This window comes from Chenopodium album, chromosome 8 (genome assembly GCF_948465745.1).
Source record: "Chenopodium album chromosome 8, dcCheAlbu1.1, whole genome shotgun sequence".
NCBI lineage: Eukaryota > Viridiplantae > Streptophyta > Magnoliopsida > Caryophyllales > Amaranthaceae > Chenopodium > Chenopodium album.
Window position 1 is genome coordinate 72,817,389 of NC_137841.1, and position 26,643 is coordinate 72,844,031.

The window sequence follows — 26,643 nt, forward strand, 5'->3', positions numbered from 1 at the left end:
GGTTGCAAATAAATGCAAAAAAACAAGATTGTCACAGATTAAAAGCCCTAGCTAGCAATTGTAATATATTTTTCTTGATTCTTGAGCTGCATAAATAAGAACATATCTATACTAGGCTTCAGACATCATATAAAGCCAAGTGGCCAAAACATAAAACACTTAGTGAATGAGATAAGATTCAAGAAAGTCTGTCAAATTTTCATGTTTAATTGTTTGCTTTAATGGTTTTGGCACAATATATAGGCTAAAAAGTAAGGCCAGAATAACACATACATTTAGATTCAACACTGATGATCAGCTGAAAAAAAGATATAGTGTCAACTTCCAAGGATGAAGAAATTTTGCAAGCGACATAAAGTACCAACATAATCAATCAATCAATCAATCAATCAAAGCCTTAATCCCAAAAGTGGGGTCGGCTAACATGAACCAAATTTGATTATTCCGTGTAGTCATCGACATAAATCTTTCTCCTCCATCCCTTACGATCCAAAACTTCATCCTCACGTAAATCCATGCACTTCATATCCTTCCTCACTCCTTCCAACCAAGTCATCTTTGGTCTCCCTCTTCCTCGTTTAATCCCTCCATGGTCCCACTCTTCCACTCTTCGCACCGGTGCACCCTCGGGTCTCCGTCTTACATGTCCAAACCAACGCAGACGATTTTCCCTTAATTTATCTACAATGCCCGCCACACCTACTTTCTTGCGAATAACCTCATTTCTGATTCTATCTCTTAAAGTGTTTCCACACATCCACCTTAACATGCGCATTTCCGTAACCTCCATCTTTTTAATATGCTCTTTCTTAGAAGCCCAACATTCTGTACCATAGAGCAACACTGGTCTTATGGCAGTCCTGTAGAATTTTCCCTTCAACTTTAAGGGAATGCTGCGGTCGCATAACACTCCCGTGGCCGCTCTCCATTTAAGCCACCCTGACTTAATCCTGTGGGTCACGTCTTGATCAATGTCACCATTCTTCTGGATGATCGACCCTAGGTACTTAAAACATTCACTCATGGTCAAATCCTTTCCATCCAAACTCACCACTTCATTGCTTGTCCCCCTCTGAGTGCCAAAGCGACATACCAAATATTCAGTCTTACTCCGACTTAGCTTAAACCCTCTAGATTCCAACCTTTGCCTCCATTGCTCCAACTTGACATTAACCCCATCCTTAGTCTCATCCACCAAAACGATATCATCTGCGAACAGCATACACCATGGAACCTCATCTTGAATTGGTCTAGTTAATTCATCTAGAACCGTTGCAAAAAGAAAAGGGCTTAATGCAGACCCTTGATGCAATCCGATTGTAATAGGGAAATCTTTTGTCAACCCTCCGCATGTCCTCACATTTGTTGACACATCCCGATACATATCCTTAACTAGGTCTACATACCTTCGTGGGATACCTTTCTTCAACATTGCCCACCAAAGTATCTCTCTTGGCACCTTGTCATATGCCTTCTCTAAATCAATAAAGACCATATGAAGATCTTTCTTCTTTACCCTATAAAACTCCATCATTTGTCTTATCAAATGGATTGCCTCCATAGTAGATCTCCCAGGCATAAAACCAAATTGGTTATCTGAAATGCTTGTGCATGCCCTCAGCCTTTGTTCAATCACCCTTTCCCACAACTTCATAGTATGGCTCATAAGCTTAATTCCTCGATAGTTAGAACAATCTTGAGCGTCTCCTTTGTTTTTATAAACCGGGACCAAGGTGCTCTTCCTCCAATCTTGTGGGATCCTTGTAGCCGTCCATATCTTGTTGAAAAGGTTTGTTAACCAATCAATACCAATCTTACCCAAACACCTCCACACCTCTATCGGTACCCCATCAGGGCCAACCGCCTTCTTAGGTTTCATCTTCCTCAGTGCAATCTCCACCTCTACTCTCCTAATCCTTCGCACATACTCCATGTTGATTTCTTCATCACTCATAGAGGTATCTCCTATCACAACTCCATTACTTCCATTAAATAATTCATCGAAGTACCCCTTCCACCTGTCCTTGATGTCCTCCTCTTGCACTAGGACCATTTGGTTCTTATCTTTGACACACTTCACCATGCCAATATCCTTCCTTGCCTCTTGTCTTCTCTTTGCCATCTTATAAATGATCCTTTCTCCCTCCTTGGAATCAAGCTTTTCATAAACCTCCTGATATGCCTTTTCTTTTGCTTGGCGAACAGCTGCCTTTGCCTTACTCTTAGCCTCCTTATACGCTGCAAAGGTTTCATCACTCCTACATTTTCCTAAGGCTTGATAGCATTCCCTTTTTTGCTTAATTACTGCTTTCACCTCTTCATTCCACCACGAAGTATCTCTCTGTACCGAAGTTCTTCCCCTTACTTCCCCTAAGACCTCTTTGGCCACTCTTAGGAAACAGTTCTTCATTCGTAACCAAGTCATGTCCGGATCCACCTCTCCATCCCAATCCGCTTCTTCAATTACCTTTTCTGTAAAAACCTTAGCTTTTGCATCCCTTAGGGTCCACCATCTTATCCTTGGTTCTTCTTGTCTAACTTTTTTCTTCGCCTTCTCTTTCAGACGAATAGTCATTACCAATAGCCGGTGTTGGGTGACCACACTCTCCCCTGGGATAACCTTACAGTTTATGCAACTTTGTCTATCTATGCTCCTTGTGAGCAGGAAGTCTATTTGAGTTGCATTTGCTCCATTCCGAAAAGTTATCAAGTGTGAATCCCTCTTCTTAAACCAAGTATTAGCCAAAATTAAATCATATGATTGGGCAAAATCCATAATAGCTTCACCACTGGCGTCCCTCTGCCCATACCCAAAGCCTCCATGGACACTCTCATAGCCATCTCGGCTCGCCCCAACGTGCCCATTTAGATCCCCTCCAATATATAACTTCTCTGAGTGGTGGACACCCTGCACCACCTCGTCTAGGTCCTCCCAAAATTGTCGTTTCTCTTCTGCATCTAAACCCACTTGGGGAGCATAAGCACTGATAACATTCACAATCTCCTTGCCACATAGCAACTTCAGCCTTATCAACCTATCGTTCTTCCGATAGACCTCGATCACCTCTTTTGCCAACCTCTCATCGAGAACCACACCAACTCCGTTCCTAGCTCCACCATTCCTTGTTCTGTGGCTCGTTTCTTGCCCAACATACCATACCTTATACCCCAAAACCAAGCCTCGAGCTCCTTCTCCTGTCCATCTTGTCTCTTGGAGGCACATGATGTTCACGCGTCGTCTTTTCATTACTTCTACCAATTCTGCTGATTTTCCCGTAAGAGACCCCACATTCCAAGAACCAATCCGCAAACTAAATTCTTTTCTCCCACGCTCCCTCCTGATCCCAACTCCAAGCCCTTGATTATTTGACACCACAATTGGGCAATATGGCGCGTCGCTTCTGGGCGACGACCTAGCAACCCTTACATACTTATCACTGCACCCGGGTCTGGGAAGTGCAGCGCGTCGCTCAGTAGGGAACGCCCCAATGGCACGCCCTTGCTCATTTGACACCACACTCGGGCAATGTGGCGCGTCGCTTCTGGGCGACGACCTAGCAACCCTTGCATACTTATCACTACACCCGGGTCTAGGAAGTGCAGCGCGTCGCTGAGTAGGGAACGCCCCCACGAAAATATCTGTTTGGCTCATGTCATGGGATGTGACGAAGTTTTATACTGGCTGTCACTGGCCTACCGTAACCCTCCTCCTTTATCCAGGCTTGGGACTGGCAGCGGGAAACCCACTGGCGGAGTTATAAAGTACCAACATACTGTAGGAATTTTGTTCAAGTACATTAGGAAGCAAATTTAAAATTAAGTCTCATGTCCCAAAGATTGGACAATGGTATAAATCTATTTTCCGAAACTAGACTATACTTTAGGCGTGATCGATGTGAAAAAAAAATATCTCTTATAAAAAATCCCTTAAAATGTATCCCTTATACATAGTTTTAGCTATATAACATTCACGTGATGCAGTTATCGAGAATGTCAGTGAATTTAACCAGTACAGTCTGTGCTGGGACGCAGGGTGATACCTCCAAAGATATGAACATGTTTAAATGTCATCATCATCATTATGACTCCTTTCAAACCAAAAAGCAAATTTGTCATGCATGCTTTGACCTAATGTTTACAGGTAAATTTAAAAAGTAAAAGAAAAGAAATAGTAAAATAAATAATAATAATAATAAAAAAAAAAAAAAAAAACCTTTCCAATCCAAAAGCTTAAAACCCTAATTCTGCATTTCTGTCATCAAGAAGGCATTAAATGCATATGAATGTTTTACTAACCAATTCAGCAGTCATATAAAAACAGCAGAAAAAACACAACTAGTCATAATAATACTGTATCTGATAAATAATCTTGAAATAAATAATTATCCAAAACTTCATAACTCAAAAAATAAGGGAATTTACAGTCAGATCCAATCACATGACTTGTCCATAAATAATTAAACATCTTAAACTGTTTCAAAAGAGAAACACAGTATTACTCAAAAAGGTCAAAATTCCATATTATAAAAAATACAAAGGCATAAATTAGCTTATCTTTTCAGATATTCATTTACATTCATATTCATTCTTTTTCTCCCTTCTTCTTCATTATTCATTTTATCAGCAACCAAAAACACACATTTTCTCTCTAAATCAATTGAGTGGCTTTCAACTACCTTGCCATCAACTCCTAGATCTGGGTTTTCTCTTCATTGTACTACTAAGCTAGTAGCGTGGATTACTAATCGAGTCGTGACTTCGACTTCAAAACATCATAAATCTAATCATATTATTATTTCATATTTTTTTTTACCTAATTAATTTTGTTCATACATCATCTACACAATTTTTAACACTCAGTTTTTTTGTTTTTTTTTTTTTTTTTTTTTTTTTTTTCATTTGTCACTTTCTTCCTTTCACTTTCTCACCTTTCTGTACTACTAGTTTATCTTATGAATTGTAGAAATCACAATCAAGTTTAATTAATTTTCTCCAAAAAATTTCAAAAAAACAAAAAGTTTTTTTTTTTCTTTATCTTTATTTTCATTTTCAAAGATGTTTTCATCAAATAATAATAATAATAACAACAATTCTTATCCTTTGTATTATAATCAATCTCCATCTATTTATACAAATCGCGCTATCCCTGAAAACAACAACATTTTTCTCCAACATTATTATGGAAAATTCTTACCACCAACTTCATACCCTCCAATTTCAGACAACTCAATTGTTAATTTTTCATCTGAAACTTCAATTAACCAACAAAATGGCTTGTTATGCCCTTCGAATGTACGTGTTTCGAGCTCTAGAAGAGCAGCTGGAAAGAAAGATAGACATACCAAGATCACCACTGCTCAAGGGGTTAGAGATAGGAGAGTGAGATTGTCAATGAGCATTGCGCGCGAGTTCTTCAACCTTCAAGACATGTTAGGATTTGATAAGGCTAGCAAAACCCTTGGATGGCTCTTGAATAAGTCTAAGGCCGCCATCGACGAGCTTGCTAGCACTTCAAATTTTAAGTCTCCTGTAACACCATTAGATGATGAAGTCGATGTCACTAGTGAGGAAGATCAACAACAACAAAAAGAATTTTGTAGTAGTAAAAATAATGAGAAATCGTCGAGTAAAAAGAGAAAGAGGAGAGAAAAAAATAACAATACTCGAAATGTTGTTAATGAGTTGAGGAGGAGAGAAGAGGCTAGAGAACGAGCTAGGGAGAGAACTCGAAAGAAGAAGATAGTCAATGATCATCACCAGAAGCATCTAGAGAGTTCGTCGAATTTGGTGATTTGTCAATTAAACCCTGAAATTAGTAATGGAGGAATAAGCAAAGAGGGTGGTAGTAGTAGTACTGTAAGAGAATCTGTTGTTATAAAGGGGAATTATAGTAATAAGTCAAATAATAATTATAATTATGAGATGATTAGTTCGAAAGATGAACAAGATAATTGTAATTATTACAATGATTATTTCAACAAATCTGCATCTGAAAGTTGTAATTACTACAGTGGGATTCTGCAGCCGAATGGGTTTCCTGCTTTGAACATCATCAATCTGTCCACAGGTTAATTAATTTTGTCCAAATTTTACGAGTTAAACAAGTTCGATTAGCAATGCTTTAGTTTGACTAACTAATGTGTTAATTATATGTTTTTTTTTTGCAGAAATTCACATCAATGCTAGACCTTGGGATACTTGCAGCAATCATATCCTGCACTAGGTGATAGTGTGGCGCGAACGAGGTTCAGTATTAGAGTTATTTTTGTCATGTAAGAACTTCTATACATAGCTCCTTCTTGTTGATGATCTTGATTTTTCAGTTGTACTCTTTGCTCGAAATATGTCCATATATTAAGAAAGCTTACATTTGAATTATTTTTCAGTTATATATTGAATGATTGAATATATAGCACATTAATTAGCTTGAATTTTTATTGATGGATTTTTGTCGTTTAAATGAATTACTATCCCATTTTTACCTAGCAACAGATGTTGTTATATGGATTGTGCTATTCGCCTATTAGTGTGAGTAATTCACACTTCCAAGTTTAATTCTGTATTTTTCAATGCATATAATCTGTACTAAAAATTGATTATTATGGAGTGTATAGTTTTTGTAAATATCTTTGTAAAGTCATGTTTCAAGCTGTAATTTTGATATTGGACTCACAATCCTGAAACTTCTCTAGCTAATTTGCTATATAATTCAAGCTGTTTGCTTAATTACATTTTGAACATCAATTGCATTTTTACTTTATAATTCAATCATTCACTTCTAAAAGATAGAAAACATTTTTTCATTTAAAAAAAAAAAGACAGAACCTTTTCATGAAGAAGCACTTAAAAGAAAATACATATATATTGTTTCAATTTCATATAAAGGTGTATGGATATCAATTGTAATACAGTAAAATAAAATTTTTAAACCAAATCAATGACCTCTAACACTAAAAAGCTAAGATGTTTATTGTGATCATACATATACTTTGTGTATTTACAATGTGCAGTGTTCTCATTTATTTGGTGATAAAAAAGATAGGAATTTGTACATTTTTATTAGAATACAAAAAAGGATATGATATATGTAGCCCTAAGGTCGGAATATCATAAGATTAAAAAGGGAAACACTTAATAATAACATTATTGATCAATGTGTGACTAGGCCATAAATTTCTAAACTATTGATCAACTAGGATCGGAAGTACCTATTACGGCTCTATTCTTCTCGCATTATTTTCACTTATTTAAGGTCTAACAAGATAAGATATGAGCTTATAAGTTCTAATAAGATAACATAAGGATTAACAATTCAAATAGTGTAATAGAAGGATTGATATGTTCATACATATAAGATAAGGGGTTTAATAATTTCTAAACGGTCTTAAGAACATGGACCTTATATAAGATAAGATCTCTTAAAATAAGGTATGATAAAGTGTTGATAAGTTGAAGTAAGATAAGATAAGAGTTAATAAGTTCGAGATTAATAATGTAAGTTAAGATAAGAGAAATTTAGGTAACAAAGAGCATTACCTAAATGTAAGAAATTGCTCATCTAAAGCCAAAGATAAAATGAAACTTAGCTTTTAACATGATATGATCAGGTTATCTCTAAGCAGTCAACCAAAATGTTCTAGCCATTTCCCAGGAAATACAAGATTGAATTAGTAAGGAGTTAAGTACATTATACAACTTAAATACATTATGTACAAGTTTCATTCAATTTATTTCTATATCCAAACAATGAAACAAGTCTAAAGTTCTTAGGATATCAATGTATAGAAAGTATTCTTGGGGAATTGAATGTTCATTAATATATACTCGATTTTTTCACTTTTGTTCATTTGGGAGAGCTCTGAATGATCAAAAAATGAGCGTGGGTGTACCATGTTCATGTACACCGGGTATAGTAGATCATCAAGCTAGCTAGTCTATTGCTTTTCATATGCAAATCGTCTTTGCTTGTGTGTGCAGTGTATGTGTGTGTGCTTTGGTGGGAACCTTTCCGAGTTTAGTTCACAATCTTACCCTCTATATACAACCAGATTAGATAATAAGTCTATAAAACCTAAGACAAACATAAGACAGCAAAAAAGTTCATTATTATGTGAAAATTCCATACTGAAACTTTTACTAGCTAGCTAATCTATAATGTTCTTCAAAGTTGTACACTTGTACGTACCTTATTACACACGTTTGTTGGAAGCTGATTAATATCACCATAGACTGATGATTTCCTTCTGGTGCTCTCATTATCTTAGCTAGCTGTTATATAACATATTGCAAAGTCTAATGTCAGATCAAGTAGTAAAAAAACTTCAATTCAGGATAAACGCATATTTCATGATTGATCTATCTGAAGCATTATTCGTTCTTATATATTGACTTTTCAATGCAACTTAAGCTGTATAAGTTTAACTACTGGAAATTTAAGGAGTAAGTTGCTCGAGTTCAGAAAGGTGTACCAGCTTGCCTGTCGAAAAGGAAATGTTGCAGTCGGATGCATTTGTGTGCAAATGAGCATCAGTTTAGCTTCTCTTGAATAATTTTATAGGATGGAGTTGCTATGTCTTTTGTATTTTATTCAGGGAGTTCATTCCAATATTAGAAAACCATGTAAGGTTAGTAAATCTTGAATTACCTAGCCTTCAAATTCAGTAGCTAGCTTAGCTAGCTAAGTAAGGAAGACATGTACCTGAAACAACTATGAGCATGAAACTAAAGTTATATATCCATGTTCGGAATCAATAGTCACACAAACTATACTGGCTCAAACCTCAAAGGTTTATTAGTGATACAGTATAGAATTAATCCTAAGACTCTAACCAAAGCTTTAACAAAAGCTTAAGTTGATGGTTAGTTTCCTGGATTGGTTTTACACTCTATAAAAGTTGATGGTTAGTCCTATGGTTCTATACTCTATCAATTAGGGTTCTATAGCTTCCTTATAGGTTTATTTTTGAGTTACATGCATGATAATTCTCACATGGCCATCTTCATTAAAGCTACTTAAAAAGCACCATTTTGTTTTTTGGGTTTGATTGAATTGAATTAATTATATATTTGTTGCACTTGGGTATTTTATGATGAATTCCTTGGACAAATAGTGCATGTTGAAATCTAAAAGAAGTAGAGCTTCCATATAGACATTGTGTAGCCATGCTTTAGTGGCTCTTTTTTGTTAATGTAGAGAGGCCACAAAACAATGGGCTAAAATCATGTAAATAAGATTTGATAGATCCCCATGTTTTGGGTACCACAGACCTTTAATACTTAAATTAGTTAAGGTTGTTGATTTCCATCCATAATACTTAATTAGTTATGGTTAATTATATACAAAAACTTCATTCATTAGATGAAAGGCTAATGATCAATCAAGATATATAGTAGATGAAATGGTAAATGCCTAATATTTAAGATCAAGTTGGTTTATGATCATAATATATGAGGTAATTGTAAATTTGTAATGCTAAGAGTGCTAACATTATAGTATTATACTGTGGTAACTAACTCTTACTACAAACAATTCAAGAAATAATTTTAATGGGAGAATGTGACTTGAAATGCTCAAAATTATTGCTTGCACAAAATCTTGAGCGGAAGTGCATAGACATTGAGCAAAATTTCAAAAGAGTTTTATTGAACACTAACCTAAAAGCTTAAGTTACACAACTAAGGTGTTTGGTGAAGGGCTTTTTGAGTCTTGATTGTAATTAAGCTCTTTTGCAATAAGTTTATATATATTCAAAACTTATTAATAAGAGTGAGGGATAGCTCAAGTGATTAGAGCTTGAGATTGATTATCATCTCCACTCTTGTGGCCCTCGAAACAACAACAACCCAAAAAAAAAAAAAAAAAAAAAAAACTTATTGAAAGGACATACATATATATCCAATGTTTTAATCCAATTATGTGTGATAGTGTCATACCATGAGACTTATTACTATTTTGATGACATATTGCGGTATTTATGTATGTTGAATATATAAGTTTAGGGGTGCTTATTGGGAGGTTTAGGGTAATGGAAAGTTTAAGGCAAAAAAAAAAAAAAAAAAAAAAAAAAAAAAAAGAGGTTCTCTAACAGTGTGTTGGATAAAGAAAGGGTGGAAGGAAAGAGGAAGGGGAAAATAATAAGTTTTTTTTTTTCCAAATCTCTCAATTGTTGAAGAGATCAATTTTTTACCATTTAATCCCTCGATGTCTCTCCTTTTCAAATCCACTCTTTCCACATTTGTTATCAAAATAAAATATGATCTATCCTTCAATCCAAACAAAGTGTAAAGAGTATGTTCCATTGACAAAGGAATGAGATAGGTTTGAATCTAATAAGCTAATTAAGAAAAAGAAAATTGTAGGATTTTTTATTTTTTATTTACAGGTTTGTGCATGTAATGGTGAAATAATTATGTTATCACTTAGGGTCTGTTTTAATTTACTGAACTGATTGGAGCTGAACATTGTTGTTTATGAGAGAAGGAAATTAAGAACTAAACTGAATGATTGGAGCTGAACTGAATTTAAGCTCAAGAGAGCAGACCCTTACACTTTGTCAAATTTTCTCCTTTACCAAAGATTCCCTCCCCCCCCCCCCCCCCTAATATATTATTTCAATATCCTTAGTTGATTGGTCACATTACCTACTAAAGTATGTAGCAGATACCTAATGTTGATACATCAAATACTTTTACACTAGTAGCTAGCTAGTCAAACTAACTAATATAATCATGTGTATAAGGTCCTATGCTATTCTCATTTTTTTCACTCAATTATTTCTGATTTATTTCAGATTTTATAAGTTCATATAATTTCAAGCTAAGTGAGATAATAAGTTTAGGACAAATAAGTTATGATGATTAAGGGTTACTCAAGTTCAAATTACAACTAAATAAGCTTTAACAAGGTCCAATAGTCTCAATTAAATTCGAATAGCATAGGATAAGATAAGTTCAGATGTAAATGAATATCAGGTTAATAAAACGCAACCTAAATAAACAAACTACTTTATGCACAACTAGCCTCTAATTACCAAACATAACCTTTGACTTTGTTAGTAAAATATTTTAATTCTCAAAAGTCTTTGTTTCAACAATTTGGCTCAAGTGTTTCTTTTCTTTAAAAAACCATATAAATTCAATTTACTGCCTCATGGAAATTACTCCATAGCAAACTACACACAGGTGATACAGAACAACTTAATAAAATTCCAAGAATCAAAGCAAGTTACTAGTTATTACAAAGGCATTACACACTTTAATTGAGTGAAATATTAATTGGTATATGAATTTAGCACTAGGAGGTTCCAAGTGACACATAATAATAATTTATGACTTTGGCATACTAATGTCGTATTTTTCTTTGTTCTTCCTACTTAAACTTTTGTAGTCAAACTTTAGAAATTTGTATATTTTAAGATTTTATTTATCTCAAAAAATAAATTTATCAAGATAAGTTATTACCTTCATAAATCACTAAGGAAGTATGATAAAAGGGTAAAAATTGATATGGAGTGAAATGTGAAAAAAATATTTAATTTATGAGCATAACTTCAAAATGAAGTATGATTTCACATAATTAAGCTAATCTAAGCAACCAAACAACTAGGAATTAAACAACAAGTTAATTAGTTTGAGTACAAATAAACTACATTATTGATTATTTTTTTTTTGTAAGAACTTATTGTCTTTAAATTAATAAATCTTTAAGTGCTAAATTCTCTAATTTTTACAGAAAGATAAATGCAACAGCACATAAAAATACTTTATAATACCTAAAGAATTTGAAGCTTGAAGAAAACACCAAATTGAAACTTAATAATACTCCAAAAGTATATAAAGCTAAAATTAACAGTAAAATCACTATACATTAAATTTACAGTATAAATCCCAAAGCATATAATATATAATATAATATAAATATAAAATGCATGGAATATATGATAAAAACTTCAAACGTACCATGATTTTTCCTCTGTAGCAAAACTGTAAAGCCATTTATTTACAGAGAAAATTGAGAGAAAAATACTAGGATTTTTTGTGAAATTAAAGAAGGTGAAAGCAAGTGTTTCATTATTGCAAAATAAATTTATATAAACAGATGATGAAATATTTTAATTTTTAAAGCTACTAGGTAGTACACGTAGTACTAGGAGTATGGTGAATTGTACGAAAGTTGATATGTGAGGCAAAATCTATTCAAAATCTAATTTTTTATTTCTGAACAAACGGCTGAGATTCAATATATTATTAAAAAAATTAAATCTATTGGTGTAGAATGTCAGCTAGTCCAATACTAAACTCACAAATTGTGTGAATATTGACTACGTCGATTCTTTTAAGGGGACAAAAAATATATTTTTGAAATTTTTGGATTTAAAATTTTACCAAATCAAATCATTTACACCGACTTGAGGACAAATTTCTACTGTAATTTTTTAAAAGGTATGGTAACGATAATAGAATTTGTTATATATATTCGAATGTATAGTACATCCAACTAACTTAATATTAATTTTTTGCTTTTTATTTGATGATAAATTGAAAAACAATCATCAAAATGAAAATAAATACTCATAGGTGTATGATACACCTTGATGTATATAACAATCTCTTGAACAAAAATGTTACATGTAATTCTAAGAGTCAGTTTTGTTTGGATTTAGCTTTGCTTTATTTGAATATGTTTTCAATGTAGCAATGTTGTTGCCTTGTTGGTAACTTAAACTTGTTTTGTTTCAACATTTTGAATAAAAATCTATCTTGTTCAATAAGTCAAACTGTTAATAAAATAGATATTTGTTTTTTTTTTTTTTTTTGGGAGCTCAAGTAAATTATATGATCTGACCCGTCTGTCAACATATATATGTGATTCAACCTATCTAATTCTAGAAAACAAATACCTAATATGGTTTCCTCTAAATTCAATGATTTCGGATTGGATGTGAATTATGTTCGAGACAAATTCAAACGACCTTTAACCAGAATAAAAATATTTTTCCCTACAAAAGGAAATAATTACGATTTTATGACAAATAGTAACTAAAGTTTACTTAAAATAAGACTTGTAATTATCATTTTAAATTTTTTTGAGGGTTCAAAATATTTGGAAATAAACCCAAATATATATAATATCCAAGAAATTGGATTTTTATTCCGATTTTTTCTAAACATAATCATATATGGATTATTCCAAATGAATAACTAATCTTTACAAATTGATCAGATTGGCTAGCCTTAATAAACTGAAATAACAAACAAAAGAAGAAAAAAAAAACAACAACTATATGGCTCTAGAATCTTGTCAATATTGGTTAGTAGGTCCAATAGATAAGCTATGTCAAACTATGATTAGGATGGCAATTAAGTACGATTCGATCCGAACAAAAAAAAAATCCGATTCGAATACGTTTAGAGTTAGTTTGAATCCGAATAGGAGGCGGCAAATCAAACTTGGACCCTACGCAAAGTCCGAATGAGTCCAAGTTTGAGTCCGAGAGTATGAGCATATGCCTTATAACTTGAGACAATTGGTTGTTTGTTTTGTAGCAAAATTTTGTTATGTAACTCAGTTCATAGGTGTATCAAATATTAAAAAAAAAAATATTTGGATTATTTGGAGGGCCGAATAAACGGACCGTATTCGGATCCTAAAATTACGAGTAGGATTGGACTCTAACTTGAATTTTTCAAATTCGGATCCAAGTCTAGGGTCCGTTTACCAAACAAATCGGATTCATTTGGATTTAGCTGCATTCGACTTGAATCCGATGTGTTGCCATTCCTAATTATGACTACCAATATTAATTATTCAACAATCCATGCTTAGAGCCCTAGATGGCTACACCCTAGCCAAGTCTTCCTTGGGCTTGTCCAACATGACTGAGATGAATAATTCTAAAGTTATGCAACCTTTTAACACCATTACTCGTATTAATATTTACATTTTACCTACAGTACTGAGTATACTATTCTTATGGTGGAATTAAAGGATATAACAAATTTTTATGTGTAGTTGGTCATACCATGTGGCCGGGGTTATTTATTAAGGGGTTATTCGATTGGTTATGGGTTATTCAGTCAGCTAGGAGTTACTTAGCCAGTCAAGAGTTACTTTACACTAAAAACGCACTAACCGATTAAGTAACCCTATAAATGAGTAATCATTACCGATTGAGTAACCTCTATATAGGTAGCCCCTAAATCAAGGGTTCTGCCCACACACTGTGACCAGCCACACATAGAAAAATCACCATTTATCACAATTTTTTATATGCGTAAAAAAAGAAATTTGCATTTTATAATATTGATTACATGGATCGCACGTGTGATGTGTCCAATAATCGAATAATTAATCCCTTAATAAAATAAATAAATAAATTAATACTGTAATATAATTGGCATATGAAATTACAAAAATAACCTTCATGAAGATCTGACGTACATGATCATCGATGAGTTTGATGCCGTATCCTCCACCAACACCATCGTTCTCCCTCCAATCCTTCCTTCTTGCTTAAACCCTACCCATTTTCTTTTTTTCTCTCATTATATTTAATTAATTTAATTTAATTTTATTCCAAAAACCCCCAATTTTTCCTCCATTAAAATGAAATTAAACCTTCAAAATTCACTCTAAAATTCCCCCAAAAATTTAAAAAATTAAAAATTCGATATGCCATTTTCATCAATAATTCTTCTTCAACAATCTTATCTTCTTCTTCTTCCTTCATCATCTTCTTCCCTCAAACCCTTCAATTCCTAGCCCTAATTCAAACCCTAACCCTAACCCTAATTTTCTCTCTCCTCCATTTCCATGGATCCTCCTCCTCGCCGCGGCGCTCGTGCTGTCATCGACCCGAAAGTCCGACAAGTCGGGTTTTTCGCGCCCGACAGAACCCGCTCCGATTCCTTCTCTTCTTCGTCGTCGTCTTCTCCGGTCGGCGAGATTTCACCTTCCGGCAACTCCCTTTCTCCGGTGATGATCCCACCACCTCGCCATTCTTCCGACACCCATTTACTGCTATCTTCTTCTCGTCCTGTGGGACCCCATTACCCTCCAGTGCCATCTTCGCCACTTCGTCGTCCTGCTTCTGATGTTGCAAATGCCCATCTTGTTGTTGGGAGCTATAATCCTTCGGATATATTTCCTTCGGAGTCGGAGAATTCGGAAGATGTAATGGTTTCGCCTTCGGGTGGTGGGAAGGGCAGGAAGGGTGGTAGTAAGTTTGCTTCTTCGATGCCGAGTGGCGCCGGTGGTGGGTTTGATTTGATGGTTGGTAAAGCGGGGAGAAATGGCGGTGTTGGAGTGATTAGTGGTAGCTTGATTACAGCTTCTGGGGTTAATTTAGCAGCTGTTGCTTCAGGTACATTGTTGATTTCTTGATGGTTTTGTTGTGATTTTGAGGTTTTTTTTGTTGGTTTAGTTTAGGTATATTGCTGAATTTTTTCTGGGTTTGTTGTGAATTTGTGTTTACTTTTGGATTAAACCAGATACTTTTTCTTATTTTGTTGATCAAATAATTGGCATTTTACATTGTAGAGTATGACTAGCTTTAATGTTTGAATTGCATTGGCAATATAAGACAAAACAATGTGGTTTTGGGAGTTGCTTTTCCATATGTTTGTGTATGGTAGGCAAATTAATTGCGAATTTGAGGTTTTGTCCACATATAAGATGATATACTAAATTGCCTTGAGTTGGAGAGGAGAGTGGAATGTGATTATGTCTCACTGGCAAGGCAATAGGTAGCAAACAAGATCCCGGAATCTACACAGTTTGACAATATTCCTTAATTTGGGACAGATTTTAGGTTTTGCTGCTGTGTAATTGAGAAAGAGTATCAATTGGGTTTCTTGTTAGTTTATCTTGTGACTAGCTTATATGTGAGACTGTGAGGAACTGAAGTATGAAATTGTTAGTTTGCATTGACTGCGCGAGTAGGGTAGGCAATGGGAAGGACTTTTTTATGTTTAGTGATGACCATTAGTAAATAAAATCTCAAATTTCTCCACAAAACCTGCAGAAAAGCTCAACTTGGACGAGCTTGATGTTTTTGTTTGTTAAAAACTTCTGAAATAAATATTAATTGTGTTTGTTGAAAATTAGATGGCTAAGAGAACTAAACCCTCTGTCAAGTGTCTACAGGATGGCATCCAAGAGACCATAAAATTATTAGTGCTCAATATATTTTTTTCCCTTACTATAGGAATATTAAGCATAAAATTATTAAGCTTATTTTTTTTCATAGTCCCACAAATCTCTCTTGCAGTTGCTTGAATTTGGTTTCTCATACAGCCCTGGCTACTAAGTATTGTTAAATGCCAATCAGGAAATGATTTTCCTCTTCCCAAACAAAGGTCCCTCTTTTTTTCTAGAAGAAGGACATGAAACTTCGGATATTGCTTCATCCTTGTGTGATCAAACTCACATTTAGTGCTATTTTATGGATTTCATATAGTATACAGTATATGGGTTGTTGTTGGAAAAATTTTGGTGGGTAGGGGTTGGGGCAAGGAGTGTTTCAGAAAACTGTTGCATGGCTTTAACAATGTTCCCACCTCTCACAACTAGGTGGTACCCATTATGTTTTGGTAAAATAGTATCCAATTGGTTGAAGAGGTTAGACTGTGATAGCATTGGTCCTTGTCCTTGCAAAAATTACTTAGTACTTGAGGTCCTTAGGGATTATTAGAAGTGTTATTGGCCTGTAGGAAGAAGTTAAGGTTGAATTAAGCTCCATTTTAGTTTGGTAGTTGGTTGAATTCAAATGTGAGTTGATGATTCTAAACGGAGCATTTGTGGTGTCCATTTTCTTGGGCAAATCTAAGCAGTGCACCATTTTGTGGCAACTTGAAAGCCATCAATCCATTATGTTCAATATATTCTGCAGTCTGCAACTCTGCACACATGTTTGTCACTTTAATACAAAATCCATTGATCCTTGTAAAAAATTTATTGTGAATATCTTGTTGGGTTGAAGTTAAATTTTGAGATTTACATCATTTTCAACTGGTTATGACTTGACTGTAAAAATACTCCGTAGTTTATTATTTTTTTCCCAGTGATTTTGTATATACTTTTGAGTTAAAGTAATGAGTGTGTTTTTGCTTTTTCTTGATGTATAATCTGTTAGATCTCAATGTTTATATAAGTGCCAATTCATCTATTATTTATTACTTTTATGATTTATTACTACCTATTAGTAAATACTAGTCCACCCAAATCTATATGAAGGATAGAGTAGAAAAGGGATGCAAATATTTATGTGTATGATTAGTTAATGTCTTGATGCTCATGGTCATCACATGACAAATAAGCCTTCTCTTCCTATCGAGTCATTCATTGTGGATCATTTCATAATTAGAGCATATGCTAATTAAACTTTGACCATAATTTCCCAGCCATGAAGGGAAAGTTGGCTTTATATTGTATTCAACTTTTAAACTAATGCTTGTGGACATGTGGTAATTCGATTTGGATAGGACTGCTCATGTTCAGTAAAATATTAGTATAAGTGGAAAGTTAGCTTATCAAGGTACTTTTATTGAGCGGAATACAGTGTTGTGGGCAGAGATCCGTGTTATTATTGTCTTTTATAATATCAACTAGGTCCACCTCCCCACTTTTTCTAGATTTAAGGTTTTTAGCACACTATGCAGATCCATGTCAATTTCTTTGTCTACTATACATCAAATTTGCTTATCTGAGCTGTTGTAGCATTATTAAAAAATGAAGAATTTCCATAGAAAAAGTTGGAGATGCATCAACAGATGCTCAAAGTGAACAACATGGCAATGCAAAGCCATCAAAGGAAAAAATGTCAAAAGCAGAAAGACGTGCACTTCAAGAAGCCCAAAGGGCTGCAAAAGCTGCTGCGAAAGGTATGTATTACCTTATTGTCTTCATTATTTATGAATTTGATGTATACTCCTAAGAAAATTTTGATAGCAGCCGTTCTTCAAGATATATTCTTAAGTGAAAACTCTTGTTGTTTGGAATATGGAATTAGTGGTGTTTGTTGATTTAGGAGGTTTAGATAGCCTAGTCATGCCTCACAATTTATAATTACATATGCATCTAATGTTGTTTGTCTCGTCTATTTTGCAAATGGTTTTTGTTCATTTTTCGTTCCATTTGTTGTCAATACTCCATGTGCTTGTCACTTTGTCAGCAATATTAGAAGGTTTTATTCATTTATTATTTTAATTGACAGTTGTCCCAATTGGCATCTTTTTACACTGTATTGATTATCTATATACTTTGATTTGCTTTGCGTCCGTAGCTGAAATGGGTAAGGCGTCAGCTGCAGCTTCTGGAGTAGGGAGTTCTAAGCAGGTGAAAGCTGCTAAGGCTTCTGTTCAAAATAAAGACAATGTTTCTGTTGCAGCATCTGAGAAGAAAGGCGTTGATCGTCAGTCAGAGAAAGAGAGGAAGAAAGATGTCCCTCATCCGCGCATGCAGTTTGATGATAAGACACGGGTGGAGAAAGCGAAAAAGAGAGCAGTTGTGAACCAAACTGAAGCCAGAAATAGGGTTGAACTTTTTAGGCACCTGCCTCAATATGAGCATGGAACACAGCTTCCAGATCTGGAGTCAAAGTTTTTCCAACTAGAACCAATGCATCCAGCCGTTTACAAGGTATTATCTGAAATGTTTTGCTAGCTTGAAGTAGAGAGGCTGTTTAATGATTAATTATAATACTGCAGACCTCTCTCATTTGATATTGCCTCTGTTTATCTTGTTTCGGTTGAAATTGTAGGTTTCTCGGTGTTGGAATTGGAATGAGATTGATAGTTCTGTTGCTTATAACTCTAGTTTTCTGGATGGTGCCCCTATTAGGACTTGAAGTTATGGGCCTTTTCTATTTGAATGTGGTAATATTTGGTGACAAAAGTCTATAAATCTCTTGACCTTGCTCCATACCTATCTCCTTAGCCCTTTTGTCTTCCACCATACCTTCTGTCCTGTCTTTCCAGTGTCCGCGCTCACCTTCATCTCTTTCCTCCTCCATTTTATTAAACAGTGTAACCACTTAAAAAAGTTATTGTAACAATGATATTGTGAAATAGTGGGAATGGTTTATGGACTGTTTGTAGCTTAGTGTTTATATTTATATATTTAGGTACTATGTTTACTCTTCTAGTTTTTTCCATCAGAGCAAAGGGTTATTGTAATAGTAATAGTTGGATTTCAGGTTGGACTGCGTTATTTGACTGGAGATATTTCTGGTGGCAACGCTCGTTGCATTGCAATGCTTCAAGCATTTCAAGAGGCAATAAACGACTACTCAACACCACCGGAGAAAGCTCTGATCAGAGACCTTACTGCAAGAATCGGTAGTTATGTTTCATTTCTGATCGAGTGCAGGCCCCTTTCAATTAGTATGGGTAATGCGATTAGATTCTTAAAGAATCGAATTGCCAAGCTGCCTATGTGTTTGTCAGAGTCTGAAGCAAAGGCCTCTCTGCAATCAGATATTAATCATTTTATTAGTGAGAAGATACTGATTGCTGACAAAGTGATAGTCAAACATGCTGTGACCAAAATTAGAGACGGGGACGTCCTCCTCACATATGGATCATCCTCAGCTGTGGAAATGATATTGCTACATGCACATGAGATGGGGAAACAATTTCGCGTAGTCATAGTGGACTCTCGTCCAAAGCTTGAGGGTCAACTTTTACTTCGCAGATTGGTGGCTAAGGGTGTTAACTGTACATACACACATATAAATGCTGTTTCGTATACTATGCATGAAGTCACTCGAGTTTTCTTAGGGGCTGCTTCAGTTTTGTCTAATGGAACTGTTTACTCAAGGGTTGGGACTGCTTGTGTAGCTATGGTTGCTCATGCCTTCCATGTTCCGGTATTGGTTTGCTGTGAAGCATATAAGTTTCATGAAAGGGTTCAACTTGATTCCATATGTTTTAATGAACTTGGTATATAATTTTGACCATTTAATTTTCTGTAATCTGATTCTGTTGGTCTCTATCTCTAAATGCTTGGGTTATTCATGACTTTTTGCTTTTTTGCCAGGTGACCCTGATGCAATTTTGAAAGTTCCTGGTAGAAGGGAAATCAATTACTTAAAAGATTGGACTAGTAATGAGAATTTGCAACTTTTAAATTTGATGTAAGTTTCTAGAGTGATTGTCCAATATGCTTGTAAATTAAAATTTTTGTTTTCATAACTCAAAACTCGTCTCGTCTTTCAACAGGTACGATACAACTCCTTCAGATTACATTTCTATGATTATTACGGACTATGGCATGGTGAGTTTTCTGTCAGTTGTAGTGGAGCTGTGGACCTATTGGTCCAGAAAGGCAGAAACCAATATAATCTTGATTTCTCATAGACCTTGTTAAATTTTGATTTTTTTTCGCGTATTATGGTTTGAATAGGATATCTCTAATTGTATACCTGGAATCCATCATGGTTGAATCTAATACTATATATCAAATTCATACTACGTATATAACATGAATATTGGATCATCATCTGAAATACAAAGTAATATCTTTCACGGAATCATGGCAGCTAGTTGGTTTGCTTGAATAGTAAGAATTCTTAATGCTTTGCAACTAGTTTTGATTTGTCATAAGCAATGAACTTATTATGAACATTACCTGGTTAGAAAATAAGGTCATCTTTTATTTTCATTATAATCACTTGAACCCTTATGAACTATGAGTGGTAGTATTGATTATTTGTCAACTATCTCAGTATCAGAATGTGAGATGATATATTTACTTTTCTGTTTTAATGTGTATATTTTGAAAGATTAGTATACCCCTCATGTTTGGATGGAACTTGGAAGACCAAACAGAAAATTTGGAATTCCATTTTCTCTTAGTTGGGCTAAGAGGTGAGGGAAGAAAGTAAGGATATTGATACTAATAACTTCTACAGACTCCCCAGTTTTTAAAATAAGCAAATCACCACATGTCATGTCATGTAAATCAATAAGTCATTGAATTTTTCCTTTTTGGGACTTAGAACTATGCTGTTTATTTTTAGTTACAAGTTCCATATGGCACATGCCGTGTTTTCAAGTCATGAATATTTTGCATCCCACCCCACCCATTTGGTGATGATTCAGGATTAGTGGAAAGAACCTACTTCATTCTAGGGAAAGGGAACTTCCTGTCCTTCCTGTAGATGTAATTTGTGTTATGATTCTTTTCCTGTTCAATTTCTGCCCTTCCTGTTCATGAATGCATTTCTTCTTGATGTTCAGTTATTTAAATTCTGTAGATTTTGTTTTTGTAAATTTCATATTCTCGCTTGGACCTTTGTGTACTCTCTGCACTATAAATTAAGAAGTGGACCTTACTTTCCAATGCTTCCCTTTGCTTTCCTATGAACTTGTGTATGTGTCTCTAAAGCTGATGCAATGATGGATGATTGCCTGATCCAAGCTGCGTCTATCAAGTTTGAATTTACGAGTTTGTGTCTTTGCATTCCAGATTCCACCGACAAGTGTGCCAGTCATTGTGCGGGAATATCGGAGGGAACACTTGTGGGGCTAGGCAAGAGGACAGTAATAACATCACATTTTTGTATCCTGCGGTGAGGACTGTTACCAAATGAATGAAACATGGCAATAAAGCTTGAATCTTCTACTTCACACCATGTTCTTAATTTTGGATTAACATTTTCTTGTATCCAATTTTACCAATGTTTAGTTATTTTTTTGGTCTTAACCTGACTCTGTGTAGAGTGCGAATCCTCGCCTCTCCGGGCAGTTATAGTAATGCATTCCCGGCCCATGTTTGTAGCGAATCCATTTTTCCCCCTTCCCCTTTTTTGGGGTTCCAAATGTACTTTTGGGAGTTAGTTGTAAGAAGCAGAGAGGTGTTAAATTTTCAGAGAACATTATATGTAATTTTGTTATCTCGGCTTATTTATATCTACTACATATTCTCTGTGGCTTAAGCTTTTTTTATGTTAGACTTTTGGTAAGCTCCTTGATTCTCTCAAGGGCGTTTGGATCAGGATCCGTGGTTTCCATTGTAATAGAGAGAGAGAGAAGGCAATGTGGTTGCGTCATTTCATGGGTTGCTATGCTAAGCTTCTTTTTCAAATTCGTTCAATGTAAAGAAGGCAACAAATCTTTTCTTGGCCGTTCAGCTACATTGTTGTAAATATGCTCTAATTTGTAATGTTACAGAGCTCGCCTGCATTAATTGCTTAGCAGCGCAAGTAATAATGTAAAGAACCCGTTAAAACACCTGTAATAAATTAATAATAGTAGAATGTCTAGCAATCAACTCGGAACTACAGCTAAATCCTTTTGGAAAATAATTTTTCAAGCTTTTTAATCATTTATCCCAATTCAAGGGTTAACAATGTGGTTCAAATGAAATTCCCTAAGAATATGTATTGTTAATGTTCATGCCATAAGGAGCCCCAGTTTTGCCAAACGCATAAAGCTATTCTGCAGTTCGGGGAATTTCACCTTTTCCATTCACGGGCGCGACAAGAGCCAGAATAACGAAACCTCCAAGGACCATTATCAAGATACCCATAGAGTTAATCAGCAAAGCTTCAGTGGAGTACCGAGATATAATATGGCTAGCTTGCAGAAACGTAGCTTTCTCTAAGATACCCGTCACAGTTGTAACTATGGCAAAAGCATATATATAGACACCGAGGAAAACATGCCACGGAAGCAAGAAAGCTCTGCTGTTTCTCGAGCCACCAGGGTACCAAAATGTTGTAAAGCCAGCAGCCCACTGTAAAAAAAAAAGGTATCTTAGATAAGACTATTCATCAATGTCACAATACCCGGTGGTCTGACCTAACTCGAAATTGGCCCAACCCAACCAATACATGTACGAGACTACCATTGACTAATTTATCATGATTATAAACACTATTCACAATACACCTAGATATGACCCGATTCAAGATAAAACCAAATGATTTGGTACACGAAAGCAACCCAAACTGAACTCAACATGGAGTAATTTCTAGCTCAAATCACATGACAGAAGAAAAGTGAAGATGGCGTTGTAGCACGTACCTGAAGAGTGAACAGGAAAAGACAGCCAAGACCAAGCCATGAGTGGAGACTGTAGAAGTGGTCAATGCCCTTATCGCTGTGGAACTTGAAAGCAGCCCAGATACCAATAATAGCTAAGCAAAAAGAGAGGAACTGCAGGGAGAGATGGACCAGCTTTTTAAAGGCTTTTGTTCCTGGAACCGTTTTGTATGCTAGCATGGCTACATGAACAAACCACAATTCACATGTCATCAGGTGAACTGAATTCTTCTCATATTAGACTGATACTATACTTGGAGTAAATATCACTTCGGCTTTAGATATACTATATCAATTTTCACAGCACATAACAAAATGCATGTGGTTTATAATTTATATGAATACCTATCATATAGCATGCTACAACAAAAAAAGGTATCTATATAAGGCAACACAGATATGTCCTATGGCAGGGCAGTTATTTTCTATTTTGGATGTTAAATTATACATTAGAAAAAGTATCCAACTTTGGGTATCCATCCAATTCATAACTTACGCAAGTGAACTCAAATTTTAGGCAGATCAAGGTTACAGCCCAGGTAGTCACTAGTCAGGTATATGAAATGTTCAAAATGTGAAAATGTAGTTGAAAATAGAGCATAATCAAGGTGGACTGGCCAAGCATTTCGGTGAGCATCAAGTGGTACCTAGTCTTCATTACATAGTATATAATTGTTGATTATTACATACACAAGGAACCAGTGTAGTATTACCTTCTCCATTTAGCAGTACAAGGCTAATGACCATCAAAGCAGGATGAACCTGCGAGATAGAGAAAAAAACAACCATTATCCTGTGAAGCAATTCCACAAAAGCAATTATTTTCATATCTCCACTTGAAAGAAAGATATGATCAGCAACCAACCAGGCTAATGTTAACATCTGACAGATTGTTAAGGCAGAGTGTGTTAAAGTGCCAAATTAGAGCAACAAATATCAGCACTTATCACAAATTATGGTGATCTAACAATTTTTCAATTAGTGTCCGTTATCAACATGAATATGTTTAGAACTCCTGCATAAAATATTCCTCACATCCTTTTTGTAATCCTTTACCATGAGTGAATTATTCATTTATACCCTAAGACAAAAAGATTACTCCGAAGTCCAAACAATATATAGGAATCAGCTAATACTCATGATAATATAGAGGTCATTGTGATCAGTCCACTCAACTGCTCAAGTGATATCCTTTGACTCATCAAGAGAAGCATACCCACTCAAAAAGGATGACATGATACACATCACAAATAAATACAAGACAAATAGGCGAAATATCATCAGCCTTTAGCACATGTGATGCTGAATTACAATCCATTAACATATACTTCGTAATAATTTTAAGAATCACTCGAACAAGTGCCCTTTGGTCCTCTACAAAATAATTTGTTCAACAAACTACCTATGCCCCTATAATCCTGTCCGAGTACAATCTCTAAAAAAAACTTAAAACTCTTACAACCTGAGACGCTTATTCAAAGTGCAAACACGAACTAATAGGAATCAAACCAACCAATGGACATGAGAATGCAGCTCTCACATTGTCATACATCAACAACCAAAACATTAACGAGTAATGATTCCTAGGCATTCCTTAATTTGACCATTAACTGTTCAATCACACAGTACAATGTATAAAATCTAGGGCAATTATACCTTAATATGATCTAAACTTTAGCAAAATTACAGCGATTCTTCTCAAAACATGAACTCGAAATTTACCCAAAAGAAAAAATCTTGTAGCACCAGGACTTTTACAATGCTGAGCTGCAATAATAACAATTTCCTCCATCAAAATCTACTATTTCTTAAACAGTTTCGTGTAATCAACCAAAATTTCTCCTATTCATCATTTTCATCAATCATTCCAAAAATCCCACAATCAAATATAACATTACAAACATATAAACTAGAAATTCAACTTTAACACATTAAGAACAATCCCAATTAAAATTCAAACGTTCATTAAAATTAATTTAGAAAAGAAAATAGGGAGAGAGAGATTACATTGAAGATTTGAGCTTTATTATCAGAGATAAGAGCAAGGCCACCTCTATAATGAAGAGTCCAGGTGAAAACAAGAGCAGCCACTATGATTCCGATCAATCTAATCACCATGTAAATGGGAAATTTCACCACTGGAACCGCCATTTTTGTACCTCCAAAGCTTCACCCGGAAAACCCAGAATTAATTTAACAAGAAATCAGAAAAACAATCAAGGGTTTTTGAGGAATGAATCAAAGAATGAAAGATTCCAAATTGAGGAGTAAAAGGTTATGGATTTGAGTTGAAGTAATAACAATGGAAGAATATTCTTGAATTGAAGTAATTAGAGGGAAAATTTAGATGATGGAGATGAGATTCGATCTGGGACAGAAGGATAATTGTGAAAGTGTAACAGAAATGAATTGAAGGGAAATTTTGAAAGTGCAAATTTCTGGGTTTATGCTATGGCAACCATTACTTTGCCATTACTTTAGTAAGTTGACATGAATTTCTCAAGTGTGTATCGCACACATTGGTCAAAGGAAAGGTGATGATACAGATAAGGAAAGGTCATTTTCAAATCGGGTCATTCTCGGGTTCAAGTCGGATTCAGTTCAAGTCGATAATTTGCGGGTTATAATCAGGTTGGGTCATTTCCAAGTCGGGTCATTCTCGGATTCAAGTCGGATTATGTTCAAATCAATAATTTGCAGGTTACAATCAGGTCAAGTCATTTCCAAGTCAGGCCTCAACTAACTATAAATAGATAATTATCATTTTTATCAAGCTAATTATTTCCTTTGACTATAATATATTTGACAATATACTAGGGAAATATAGTCTATAATTTAGGAAGATAATTATCTCCTTTGACCATACAACAAATATATACTATATTTAACTCTTAAATTTGAGAATGATGCTCCTTTCTTTTGCTGGCCTGGACCGACTTGGTCTCCCTAGACAAAATGCTTTGATAAACAATAATAAGGTGGTCTAAGTTGCATTTAAGGTGATTTGAAATCGGGTGAGGAACAATTTGGGTTAAATTTAGGTCGGGTCAATAACAAGTCGAATTAATTTCGAGTCAGGTTAGTAACAGATCGAGTTGAATTTATGGGTAGGGTAAATAATATGTTTGGTAAAATTCGGGTCGGGCCAATAACAAGTCAGGTTGAATTTGGGTCAGGTCAATAACAAGTCGGGTTGATTTCGGGTCAGGTTTGTAACAGATTGGGTTAAATTCAGGTCGGGTTAGGAACAGGTCGGGTTGAATTCAAGTTAGGTTAGTGACAAGTCGGGTTAAATTCGGGTTTTGACGGGTTAAAACGGGTTTGGGTCAATTTCGGTGCAAGTTAATTATTTTGGCCGTTGTAAACCGGTAAATTGGCCGTTTAAAAGCAAATTGGATGGTTCCACACACCCAATTGGACTCCTTGAAAGTATTAGGGACCATGGTAAACATTTTGGCAATTTTTATTTCCGTGCGAAAAAAAGTCAAAAAATTCCAAAATTGTAGGCTAATATCCACGATTTTTGAGAAATTTTGGAGGTTTCGGGGCCCGGTGTCGAAAAGTTTTGAAATTATTAGGGATACATCTCGGGGTCATATA

At 35.0% G+C, this 26,643-nt stretch overlaps 3 protein-coding genes across 4 annotated transcripts; 2 read left to right on the forward strand and 1 right to left on the reverse strand.

Annotated features, from left to right (window-relative positions):
* The first annotated feature begins 4,967 nt into the window (after window positions 1–4,967).
* LOC145556587 (uncharacterized) lies at window positions 4,968–6,358 on the forward strand. The gene is made up of 2 exons (XM_081618241.1): window positions 4,968–6,067; window positions 6,168–6,358. Exons 1-2 carry the CDS (start codon window positions 5,056–5,058, stop codon window positions 6,221–6,223), a joined length of 1,068 nt encoding a protein of 355 aa, XP_081474367.1. The 5' UTR covers window positions 4,968–5,055; the 3' UTR covers window positions 6,224–6,358.
* Window positions 6,359–14,286: 7,928 nt separating this feature from the next.
* Window positions 14,287–21,929, forward strand: LOC145642311 (uncharacterized). Of its 2 annotated transcripts, none has more exons than XM_081693442.1 (7): window positions 14,287–15,362; window positions 17,746–17,880; window positions 18,282–18,637; window positions 19,194–19,938; window positions 20,036–20,132; window positions 20,218–20,272; window positions 21,467–21,929. In XM_081693442.1, the coding sequence occupies exons 1-7, from the start codon at window positions 14,813–14,815 to the stop codon at window positions 21,527–21,529; spliced, it is 2,001 nt and encodes a 666-aa protein (XP_081549568.1). In that variant the 5' UTR covers window positions 14,287–14,812; the 3' UTR covers window positions 21,530–21,929. The 2 variants fall into 2 exon arrangements, with proteins under 2 accessions (XP_081549568.1, XP_081549569.1); XM_081693443.1 differs by having other exon boundaries at window positions 17,752–17,880.
* A 280-nt stretch (window positions 21,930–22,209) lies between these two features.
* LOC145642313 (transmembrane ascorbate ferrireductase 2-like) lies at window positions 22,210–25,553 on the reverse strand. Its single transcript, XM_081693444.1, has 4 exons — window positions 25,051–25,553; window positions 23,757–23,805; window positions 23,026–23,225; window positions 22,210–22,735 (listed from the first exon to the last, which is right to left on the reverse strand). The coding sequence occupies exons 1-4, from the start codon at window positions 25,192–25,194 to the stop codon at window positions 22,433–22,435; spliced, it is 696 nt and encodes a 231-aa protein (XP_081549570.1). The 5' UTR covers window positions 25,195–25,553; the 3' UTR covers window positions 22,210–22,432.
* Between the last annotated feature and the right edge of the window lie 1,090 nt (window positions 25,554–26,643).